Below are 12,521 nucleotides of genomic sequence, written 5' to 3'. Positions count from 1 at the left end.
TTTTGCTGTAGGTTACAGCCCACCAAGTCCAGGAGATGGTGGGAGGGAAAAACAAGGGCAGAGTTAGTCCTTGGGAGTGATCTAACAATTTTATAGTCTGTAATCTTAATATCCCTCATGTTATATACTGAAGTTTATAAATAAAGAGCAATATAAACAATCTGTATGTTGCCTTTTATCTTTCTGAACTCATGTTTACTTTATTAAAATAACTTTTTATTGAATATTTAAGATGATAGATAACATTGAAATGTAGAAATTATTTCTAAATAATTTGAAATGCATTTATTTCATAAGGCTTTTCTAATTGTAATTCTTACCCTCTTCAAGCAGCTCACAGTGTCCTCTCTTACTTCTCCCTGTCCTGTCTGTCACTGCTCTTACATGATGCTCTGTTGATGTCACAGTTAGTCCCATAGCAACCACTAAAATGTTTCTTGGGTGTGATTTCATTGTGGTTATCAGGGCGTCAGAATTGGCAGTAAGTTACAGAAGTGCAAATAGTTGCTGTACTCCTTTTGCAGCTGATCAAGAAAATGTTGCTCCTGCAGAGAATAAAATACCTTCCAGAGGTAGGGGAATCGCATACATCCCTGGTATGACTCTAAGAGCTTCATAAATTGGTTTCTCTTTAGATTGAGCTGTTTTTTATTTGTTTTCTTCTGTTACATTTCACGTTCCTTTGGAAGCTTTCTAAGCATTATTAATATTAAAATGGATAGGCCACCACTACTGTGCCTTCAAATATTCACCTTCTTCTTTTGGTCAGGGATTGGCAAAACCTTTCCTGTGACAGTTCAGATAGTAAACAGTTTAGGCTTTGTGGCTATCTGAGCCTGTCTCCTTTCTCACCTTTGCTACAATAGCCCCAAAGCAGCCATAGACAATTTGTAAACAAATGAGTGCAGCATATTCCAGTAAAACTTTACTGATGGACATTGAAATTTGGATTTCATGTAATATTCGTGTGCCATAAAATATTCTTCTTTGGAGTTGTTTTCAACCGTTACAAATGTAAAAACCATCCTTACCTTGCAAATATACAAAAAACAGGTGATGAGCCAGATTTGGCCAATGGGCCATAGTTGGCTCATACCTGCTTTAGGATGTTACTCTTCATACTTGAGAGCTGCTTTGACTCATTTTGAGCCAATCACTTTTTTCTCAACTGTATGGTTTAAAACTATAATAGAAAAGTATTTGGTCACTTGCATACAGACTTTTTTTTCAGAAATCCTAGTCCCTTCTCATCCTAAAATTTTTTGAGTAGTTTAGTAAATATTGCTTGTCATTGTCTGATCATCAAACTGTCTTTTTCTTAGGTTTTTCTCAGCTCTTAAAAGAATGTGTTTCAGGTATCAGCATATTTCGGTTATATATTTGCGGTTGTTATTAAGAATGTATCATCAACCATTACATACATACATTATTTTCTAGCACTTTAAAAACCCATTCATTAACAGGCAGTTTTGCCAAATAAATTCTTCTTTTAACAGGTTCCTATGAAAGCTTCACCTTTGACAGGCCAATAAGGTGCTTGCTTGCTTCAGTCTGCTTTTCTGAGTAAACAATTTAGGAACCATTAGATGCTTACAAATTAGTTGAATAGAGCTTTATTCTGCTGAAAGAAAATAATTATCATAAATATTTAATGCAACTGTTTTTGTGTATTCTCTTGAGAAATATCCCTTCTGACGATGTGCCCAAGACCTCTACCTCACTGTTTCTGTGTTCTCTGAATTATAGTTTGTCCGTCATGGAACAAATTTCTTTATACTTCTTCTCCCAGTTAGAAATTGACTTTCCAAGTAATACATCCTCTATATCTGATAGATACCTGTTCTTAACTGATTTTAGGTATAGAGAAGAGGACTAATACATTTTTTCTTACAAAATAGCATTTTTTCACATTTTACAAGATCTGAAATAAGAATTCTATATAATTGCACAATGTCGTTACACTGCTCTTAAATAAGTTTAAGTGCCATTTACTGACTCACATGCCAAATCATTAAAGATTTTCTTGATGAGCTGTCTTAATTATAAAGTAGCATTACATGGTCATTATAAGTTATTTAGATGGTCATAGAGTATGGAATAAGAAAAAATGAGGCTGCTAATTCATCATTCAAACTTGGTAGGTCTGTTTTTTCTCAAAATTTAAAAGATGCCTATTTTTTGCCATGTTTTATAAAAAGAAATTAATTATTTCCAGTATTTATTATTTTGCAATATTTATGTCTGTCTGTCTTTTGATGGTTTCTAATACTGTCTTTTTCCTATTGGGGGAGTGGGGAAGTGTGTATGAATGTATGCATGTGCTTGTATGTGTGTATTTGAATGAACTTTTTATTTCCATTATAGAAACAAGGCCTAAAAAACACCTGTTTCTTTTGGTAACATTTTAAAGTTCAGTGTGTTTTCCCTAGGAGCTGATATATAGTAGAAGAAAATTTACTAGTATTATATCTGTTATAATACTTCACTTATGTAACAAAGGAGGATTTATAACTTTAATTTCTTGCAAAATCATTACTTCATAAATCCATTGGGATAGCCACTTGCTGATACATATGACATTCTTTTACACAATCCTCTTGTTGAACCAATTCAACAGAGCCTCCCACTTTGGCATTCGTAGTATTAATTTTTCAATTGGAGTGCCTTTTAACCTCTGAGTGCTGCTTCCAAAGGATTGTTTTCAAAATGCTTTATTTACCCTTTATGAAAAAGAAAGACTTGAGGTTCATGGAGAATTTGACTCAAGGAGTTTTAATGGTTTACTTGGCCCTTAAGAAACCCATTTTTGTTTTATACCTGCATCTGAGATGGCCAAAAGTAATCTGGTGAATAACTTCAATTCTGTTTTGTCCTTTAAAAATAGATGGGATGCACCAGAACCCAGATTTCTCCCTAGGAGAACACATTACAAGCATTTTTCCATATGTGATTTCAATAAGGTCACAGCCCCAGGGAATCCTAAAAGCCAATAAATAATATAGATTGTAACTAACGAGTGGCCTCCTTATGAAATGAGAGATGGTCAGCTTTATGGCACTTAAATACCTTAAACTACTCATTGAACTCATTTCACAGCCAGAAGACAGCATAAAAAATACCCGCTAGTGTTTCTTTTTATATTTGCTGTGCTTTAGTGGCAAGGATAGGAGTGCTTGATTTAGATTTCTGACTAGGACTCTTTCATGTTCACCAAGTTACAAGGATTAACAGTTCTTTCCATTCTAACCTTTGGTACATTTAGATTTCATTAGTCATGTTAAAGCACTTTAGTAGCCATTTGAGTTGTCTGATTTATCCCAGGAGACGAAATGGCAAAGTGTTTTAAATAAACTTACCATTCTAGTACCATATGCTGAGCATAGACATCTTTATCTTGAGTGACATGTGATCCTATGCTTTTTGAGGGAATAGGTGTAACGTGAATGTTTACGCACAGTGGAAAAAAAAGAACCCTCTGTATTCACTTATGCTTTAGCCTAAAGCTGAAGAAGAGCTTTCAGATGAAAAAGTATTTGAATCTGAACAAGATAAAATGAACCAAGGGTTTCATCCTGGAAGAGACCCCTCTGACCTAAAAAAAGTGAAAGCCGTGGAAGAAAATGGAGAAGAAGCTGAGCCTGTGCGTAATGGCGCTGAGAATGTTTCTGAGGGTGAAGCAATAGGTGCTAACTCAGGCTCCACTGATGGTTCTGGTGAAGGGGCCACATTCCCATTTACACCAGGTGAGTTGATCCCTGCCTTCTTGTGTGTGTGTTTCCTTCTCCCCTTCACCCTACTGCAGCCTTAGAGCAATGTTGCCTCCTCATAGAGAAATACTAGATGGACAAAAGAGGCTCATCATAGTGTAATATTTACAGGATAGATCAACAGGCATAAGTTAGTGACTACAAATCCAGTGAGTTCACTGTTGGCGGAAGTGATATCTGATGCTAGTATTCTGCTTTTACTGGCATTGGAAGACTAGCTGGCAAAGGAAATCCGTCGGGGCTAGGCTGATGGAGTTTGACAAGAGAAATTTAATTAATTGAAAGGTATATCAAATATGACCATGTCCTTTGAGATAGTGTACTTATTGCATAAGCCTTCAATTCACTTTGTTGATTGAACTCTGATAGTCAGTGAGAAGTAGCATGACTTAGTGAGCGAGCACCTGCAGTAAAGGAAGTGCCCTGTGAAATACATGATAAACCCAAGAGGATCTTTCATCTTTAGTTACCATGAAATGCATTAAATCTCTGTGCTAATACTATGTAAACCATGGTTGACTTTGAGATTTATGAGAGATTTGGTGTGGACATTGGGGGAAAGGAGGCTTCTTTGTAGGAAGTTTGGGATAGGTGAAAAGTTTTTCTTTAGTCTGCCAAATCTAGAGTGACTTCTGCATGAAGTGGGATTTGAATATAAAATATCATACCTCAGAAATAATCTAGACCAGTGTTTTTCAAACTTCTCATTTTAACCCATATAATAGGTTGTAAAATTCATTTAGTGAGTTAAACCATTTTTTAAAAAGGAGAATGAAAAATGACAGTGCATTACATGTAGGAAAAGTATGTACCGTTTTAAGAAATTATTTCATTTATATATGTGTGTGTTTTGAGTCATGAAATCATAATTTCTTACTGTGAGTTGTAGTAAAAAATGTTTGAAAGCCATTGATCAATACCACCTTAATATACTGATCTTTTTACTACCATTAAGCTGCTACTAATGGACTTTATAAAATTGAAAAGTTATGCTATTGTAAAAATTTTTTTAAACCTTAAAACTCAATATACTGACATTACTTCAGAAATTCTAGGCTCGTGTTATATCACAAAACACTTGTCATCATCACTCCTTCAGGAAATTGAGACATTGTAATTTTTACAACTGTATAAATTATATCTTTGTTCAGGCAAGGAAAAAGTGCACAACTATAGGCTCCAACTATATTGACCAACAAACTGTTTTGCCCCTGTAATATACACTAGGAATAATTGGAAAAAAGGCAATTAAAAAATTTAAACCCCAGTAAACTGTCTCCCTTTTAATAAACATAATAATGTGTAGTAACGATTTGGTTGAAAATAACTACAAGAGTCCCACAGTCCACCAGTACATCTATGATACATGCATTAAGAACCACTAATATAAAGAAAGATCCAGAGTGCCACCGTGAAGTGATCTGGGGCCTGGTTTTGATGAGAGTTTTGTTGATTAGAGGAAAAAATTGTGACTTTTTATTATCCAATAAAAATTTCAAAGAATTCTCCAACTTTGTATAACAAGGATAGGACTGTGAGTAATGAGTTTTTCTGTTTTGTGTCCTTTTACTCTTTTTCCTCCAAAATAACATTTCCAAGTGAACAACCAAAGAATCCCACTTCCCCATGAAACCAAGAGAGTTATCAAATTCCTTATTTCTTAGATATTTGAAGCCTTCATAGTTTAATGAGAATTATTACATGTCCCTGGCCTAAGACTGCCATTAATGTGTATATGAAACAGTTCCTTTAGCAATTTACTTCAGATAACTTTACTATCTGAAAGTAAAGAAGGGATAAAAGAACAAATGACAGTTTAAAAATCTTTACATGACATTTTCTTACTACAGCTCAGTGTTTCCTTTGTGTTTTTGTTTATGATGAAATAAAGCAAGTATTGAAATCTGGTTTGTAGGCTCACTGAATATACATACAGTGACTCTATAGACAGTTGTCTGCCTACATCCCTCTTTCTAGAATCCAGGAAACCTGCTGATACCGAAGGCAAGAAGCAGTATGACAGGGAGTTTTTGCTGGATTTGCAGTTCATGCCAGCCTGTATACAGAAACCAGAGGGCCTGCCTCCCATCAGTGATGTGGTTCTTGACAAAGTAAGCTATGTATGTACTCAGGAAAAGCTGTGGTTTGGTTGTAAACTATTTTTAATTATCAGTGCAATTGTGTGAAGTCTGAGCGATTTTTAGCAATTGTTAGACCAAATGGCATTTGAATTTAAATACATAGTGTTTAAGAATTAGTTTCCCTAATTGTAGATTAATGATACCAAAATAAAAAATAAATAAATAAAAGAATTAGTTTCCCTAAATACTATTGGATGTGGGGTTCATTATAGATTATAGTAATCTTGAGGTTTGGCCCCTCTTTGAGTGGTAAAGTTTTTATATTTATTAATTGCCTTTATAGATATTTCCTGTTGATGTGAAAATTATGTGTCTGTTGGGCTGATATGGCTAAAGTGACACAGAGCTCTTTCCCCACTGTTCTAAAACTTCAATATGGAATTAGAATGGCGTTGGGGATAGATCAGAAACCTAGATCAAACTTAAGTGGGAGTCAACATAATTCAAATAGAGTTTAACTCAAAATTCCCCTTATAGATACTTATAGTAATTAGTCTTCATTCCTCGGCAAATAGTCACCCTTTCACTTTGTATAATCTTATGTTGCATACAGAAAATTAGAACGTTGCCTATTTTGTCTTTATTATAAAAGGGATAAAGTCAGATGTTTTGCCCAAGTTATTTCATGTAAGTCAGTGGTGAACCAGTGCTGGTGACTAACCATAAAGTATTTTTGTTTTGAAGAGGAACTAGTTCTTAATTATAGCGTTGAGGGTAACTAGTTCATAGAATGAGGTCCACATTTACCCCTTTACTGAGATTTCTAGAGCTATTCAGTCAGGCCTTACTTATATTATTTTATTGGCTTATAGTAACAGGTGTTCTTGTTTCTCTTGATATCTAAGTCTTCTCAAGACAGTCGAATGATTGGTGGTGCTAGTTTGAGGCTACTTCAGTACTTCAGAGGACAAATGTTATATCCAGTGAATTAGGTTATTTGTAGGAAAGAGTATGTCTTCCTACATTTTCTGTTTCTGACTTTGGCCAGTAATCAGTTAATCTCTCACTGAGCTATTTAGCTTTGCTGAGCCTATAGTCATATTATGTGCCTATACAAAGCCAGATATCTCTGGAAAACAAGGCAGACAAAGTGAGATTTTAAATGTCATCATATATGAAACATATCTCCTTTTGATATTGTTTTATCCTTTTGATGTCCACTCAAAATAATGCTTTACTAACCATAAGTATTAGCATAAGAACCAAAATAAGCAATAGCAGGGTTCTTATAAGCAAGTGCTCTGATGTTCTGGTGAATATTCTAGGAAGAAAATCCCAAAATTTGGCCCTGGTGCCTAGGATCTCAAAGTAGGTTGTTTTGTGTCATTCTGCTGGTCTTATGTGTCTAGTGAGCCAGTCCACTGATTTTGTCTGGCCTCCCTTTGGAAATTTTAGGCCTAATCAGTTTCAGGGCACCAGAAAACCATCTTTGACATAATAGCTCTATGGCTAGCCTAGGAGTAGCTAGCGTGATTCAGGTTGGACTTTCACTCATTCAAGAAGCCAGTGGTGATACAACTTTTCAGTTTAAGTTTTCTTTGTGGCACTGAATACTTTGGAACTGATGTTAAGCTTTCCTTTGCATCTTCATCTAGATCAACCAACCCAAATTGCCAATGCGAACTCTGGATCCTCGAATTTTGCCCCGAGGACCAGACTTTACTCCAGCCTTTGCAGATTTTGGAAGGCAAACCCCCGGTGGAAGAGGTGTACCTGTAAGTGCAAGTTCCCTACAACCCAACTAGTTAGAAACTGTCATAGATTTCATGACATCTTGTTTAACTGCAAGAGAGCAGCTTTTATTTGTTGATTCCTCTAACCAAGAAGAAGTAGAAGAGGTAAAGACTATCCTTCCCATACTAATATTAAAGCAAATAAAGAATACACTTCAGTCGTTTTTACTTGAAGTTGTCTTGTGTTAATTTGGTCTTGATTTTTTTTTCATATTTTTCAGTTGAAGTGATCTGCAAATGGGTTAAAAATAGAGCCAACCTTGAATAGGATTCCTATTTTGTTTTGAGGTGTCCTGGTATACTTGGTATCTCGATGACTTTCACCTAATGGTCATCTCTTTGTCTTTGTTTTTGCAGATTTGCAAATTGCAGAGCAGGCATGGATTGCCAATTCTAGAACAGAGGAAAGCCCCAACTTGTACTCCACTGGCAATGTAGTATCCACCCCCGAAGAGCCTACCTCTAGGGGTGCGCTGAATCCTTTTTTTTTTTTTTTTTACCATAGTTTAAATGGTTGCAATATTTTGTTTTGTTCTTCTCACTTACTGTAGTTTATAAAGTCAAAATATGAACAAATGACATGTATAAAAGAGTGCAGTATTGGTAAACTGCAGATTGCCTTTACACCCCCTGTGGCAGGCTCTTCACTGTGGGAGTGGCATCACCAGTGGAGTTACGCTGGGGCCCTGCACTGTGCAGGATGTGGCAGGCTCTCCCTCCTCCGTGCTTTGTAGACTTGTGGAAGCACAGGGGAAAGTTGCTGATGATGTGAATACCTCTTTTTACCAAGTTGGAATGACGTAAAGAACACTTAATCTAAAGTTCTAGAGGAGCTTGGGGTTTGATATACAGATCATTTGCAGATTACACTGTTAAGACTATTTTATGTTTATAAAATATTTTTATATAAGGTGACACTTTTTATCTTCCCATCACCCTTTTATTTCTGGAATAACAACTTTTGAAACCTGCTTTCAAGTAAGACTACACCATCAGGAAACAAATGTCACCTTGTAGGTATTTGAATTATTCGATTGTTTGCCTGTAGCCAAACACTGAAAATACTTGACTGCCTACAGTGTGTTGGAGGCTTTGTAAAGTTTACAGAAAATCTTGATTTGAAGCATTATTGAGCATCATTTTCTTAAATACCTTTGTGTATGTAACAGTCCATTCTCACACAGGTTGAAAATTTAACTTTTATCTATTTTCTCTAAATCCTAAATTAAAATTTTTCTAACATTTGAATTACCTCACCAGGAAGTCTTAGAAAGCAGTTTTTTAGAAACCATTTTATACCTTATTTTTCACCATTTTCCCTTTTGGGTGGTTAAATTTATATTTCTGTTAGTTTTTGTTTTAGTTTTTGTTTTGGTTCATATCTTTGTTTTGTCAAACATTTGAAATAATGTTGATGCCACGTTGATGATTCTCTGATTAACAGTGTCTGTGGTTATCATATTGCCCAGTTTTGTTTGTATGTCACAGAAGGTATGAATTGCTGTATCTCCTTGTCTAGTTTATATGGTCACTTGTCATTACTAGCTAGCTATTGTCTAGTAATTAGGTATAGCAAAAGGAAATACTGTGAATTGAGAATAAGCTTTATCTCTTTTAAAATACTGAAATTAGAAAATGATTTTTAAAGTAATTATCACCATGTATGTTCGCCCACTAATCTATATGCTTATGTATCACATACATGTTATTTGGTGCAAAGTAATGTGACTGGGAATGAGCCATTATCAAGAATTTGTAGTGTCTCCAAAAGGCCAGCCTTAATTTTAGTTAATTCACTTAAAATTAAATTTTCAAGTAGCTCTGTCATATGCTACAAGCTAATTTTTAAGTGAAATTGTCATCTATCAGGGTAATACAGATATGTTAAGCCATAATGCAAGTAATTATTCTTCTGGTATCTCCTGTAGCTGACAAGCATGCTCCACTTAATTTGTCCAGCTCACCTTGGTATGTTGGTGTAGATCCAGATGGGAATTTCATAGGACGTATACACCTAACATATAAAGGAACAATCAATAATGCTGTTTGGAAAAAAGCATCAGCTCTTCGTAGTATCTAGTTCCATATACCTCTCATTTTTGCCAGCTTCCACATTGACTTATAAATGATTACCACCCAATGATGTTAAGACCTACTAGGTATGCTTCATAGTATGGCTTAAGTAGCCATGACTCCCAGACTCCTAGTATAAACTTTCCTACAACAGACTTGATCCAAAATATTTTTAACATAGTAATTTTGTTTTAACATGTCATACGCAGTTACATACAATTTTCACACATAAAGGTCTTTTGATGGGCAGTAAAGTGTGTATCTATTAGAAGCACACAGACAGTATAACCTCTCTAGTTTTTTAAAAGTCAATTACTTGGCAGTTGTGGTTTAAATTTAACAGTCATCTGTTGGCAGACATCACAGAAAATGCTCCAAAAGAAATGTATTGAGAGAGGGGTTTTGGACCTAAGCTAGTAACTTGCCATTCATTTTCATTTCAGTGGACTTTGAGATTAGCTAAACTGTTATAAAGAATCCTAGGGGCAGAGAGGTTTCCTGGGCTCATATCCTTCCCTCTTTAAAGGAAGACTTGGTTATCTCTTCCTAAAAATTCCTACGACAGTACTGGTGCTATTTTCTTTGGTTATTCAGGTAAGCAGAGTAATTTGAGGTTATAGTCTCTGAAAGAGATAAGAGCAATGTATATTAAATTGTAAACATAGATGGGTATAATTTCTTATTTAATACTTATAAGAAAAATATGTGAGAGTGAATAAAAAAATATAAACTTCCAGTTCCCCTGGAAAAAAAATTGCAACTCACTAGTTAATCAACCCCAAATTTTGACATTTCATTTTAGTTCTGATGTTTGCAGACACTGAGCACATTAAACCTTCAAGTTCTTCTTCCAGCCATCAATGAGGATTGTCTGTCCATCAAGCAAGGAGATCAGGCTTCATTTCATTGCTTTTTATATGCTCCATAACTGTTAGTAGAGGATCCTAGATTTTGTTTGTGTTCAGTAAATAAATCATTCATTATATATGATGCAACTTTTTTTTTTTTTTTTTGTAGATAATTATTTTTTTATTGAAGGGTAGTTGACACACAGTATTACATTACATTAGTTTCAGGTGTACAACATAGTGATTCAACATTTATATACATGACAATTCTAGGTACCAGCTATATATGATGCAACTTTTGAAGGGTACTATAAATTTGACAATTTGTGGTAGATTTTTTACATACACACAAAGGATATGAAATGTCTAAAGGTAATTACAGATGCACATATCAATTTTTTAAAAGTTCCTTTTGTTCTTTGCTATTAATGATACCTTACATAGTTTTTAAAGTCCTTTTACATGCCTTACATCCTATGTTACTCATAATAACTTTTGTTAAGTAGGACAAGTATTTCATATAAGAGAAAGCTCAAGTTCAACAAAGTTAAGAGATTTGCTCACATAACTATGCTCATGACTACTAGAATTGTACTCAAGTATCCACAGTTCTTTTGTCTTCTAAATCTGCTTTTCTCCACTGTACCACAGTCTTTGCAGGCATTGGTGTTCTAAACAGTGAGTTCATTCCCAAAGCATAAATATGAGATTGTTGGAGATTAAATAATTAAACATTTATAGGTATTAGTAAATTTGTTGAGGTCTCAATATACTTGGATGCATATTTGTGAAGAGTGTCTATCTTAGTTATATCCAGAGATAAAAAATATAATATTTAAATTTGTTTTGGGAGTTTGCATATGGGTTATACTTTCAACTTTTCTATCCTCGTCTAACGGTTATGTTATCTGTTGAAAACATTTTTTCTTTGAAGCATTGTTGTCTACTTAGTAATATTTCTCACAGTTTTGTGTAGCTCATTTGAAATTCACACATTTATCTTGAGGCAGATAGAAATATGGCGTAAATCATATTTACTTTCTAGATTAAAATCTTAAGGCATATTCATTGGTGTTTGCAGTACTTTCTAGAAATGGAAATTTTCAAATATCATTCAAACATAATTAAAATTATATTCCCAAATTACAATTTTAGGGCCCTTATATCATTTTGACATAATTATCTTTCATTAAACCCACCAACCCTTGTTCTTGACAGATTTTTACATGCAAATTCATGGGTTAAATAAGTTAATGTCTAGTGATATAATTGTTTATTTGAACTTTGCCCAAACATTGAAAAAGGCTGTAACTCACATGAATTAACACTAGAATATAACCTGAATTATAAAATTCAGACAGTACTTGGTTTACTGAATTTTCTTACCAGAAGTATTTTGTCTGGGCTACCATATCAGAATCTCAGTTATAAATAAATGTAATGCTGTCTGGTTTAGCAACTGTTCCCTGTTGGTATTTTTCCTGTCTGGTGATCCTCTTTAGTTCTTTTTCAGTAATACCCTGCCTGGCACCTATGGGGTTTATCTGTCCTCCTTTTTTTTAAATGTTTACCAGATAGTCTTAGATCATACTATCATTCAGTATTGAGTGTTTAGCTGGATATATTTGACAAGATTGGTGTGTAGTGCCAATTTTCGGTCCTGATACATCCTTGACACTGCCATTCCTAATTAGGGCAGATGGTGATATGTAAGGGAGTATTTCTGAGAATGAGTCATATGTAAAGACTTTTAAGTATCTCAGCTTCGGCTTCAGACCATGTATCTCTTAGAACCTGTCTTTTTACACAAAGCATGACATTTAAGTTTCTACTTCCTTCTCTGAAGCTTTATGTGAATTCAAAAGGGCTGTATTGGGACACTGAGATAGAATTTTGGTCTAACTATCTTGTGTGAAGTTTTTTCTTCCCTCTTGAAATTTAATGGCAATATTTACTCAG

At 34.6% G+C, this 12,521-nt stretch overlaps 1 protein-coding gene across 11 annotated transcripts in view; it reads left to right on the top strand.

The window, feature by feature from the left end:
• EIF4G3 (eukaryotic translation initiation factor 4 gamma 3) overlaps positions 1 to 12,521 on the top strand; it is a 406,522-nt gene that overhangs the window by 304,959 nt on the left and 89,042 nt on the right. For 6 of the 11 annotated variants that reach the window (XM_036914543.2, XM_036914534.2, XM_036914550.2 and 3 more), the window contains 3 exons: positions 3,497 to 3,743; positions 5,745 to 5,887; positions 7,504 to 7,623. In XM_036914543.2, the coding sequence (XP_036770438.2) occupies positions 3,497 to 3,743; positions 5,745 to 5,887; positions 7,504 to 7,623 (510 nt within the window). The remainder of the gene's footprint in view (positions 1 to 3,496; positions 3,744 to 5,744; positions 5,888 to 7,503; positions 7,624 to 12,521) is intronic. The other 5 variants (XM_057499810.1, XM_036914545.2, XM_057499809.1 and 2 more) reach the window with 1 other exon arrangement.

This window comes from Manis pentadactyla, chromosome 4 (genome assembly GCF_030020395.1).
Source record: "Manis pentadactyla isolate mManPen7 chromosome 4, mManPen7.hap1, whole genome shotgun sequence".
NCBI classification, from domain to species: domain Eukaryota; kingdom Metazoa; phylum Chordata; class Mammalia; order Pholidota; family Manidae; genus Manis; species Manis pentadactyla.
This window is presented reverse-complemented; position numbering and strand designations above follow the sequence as displayed.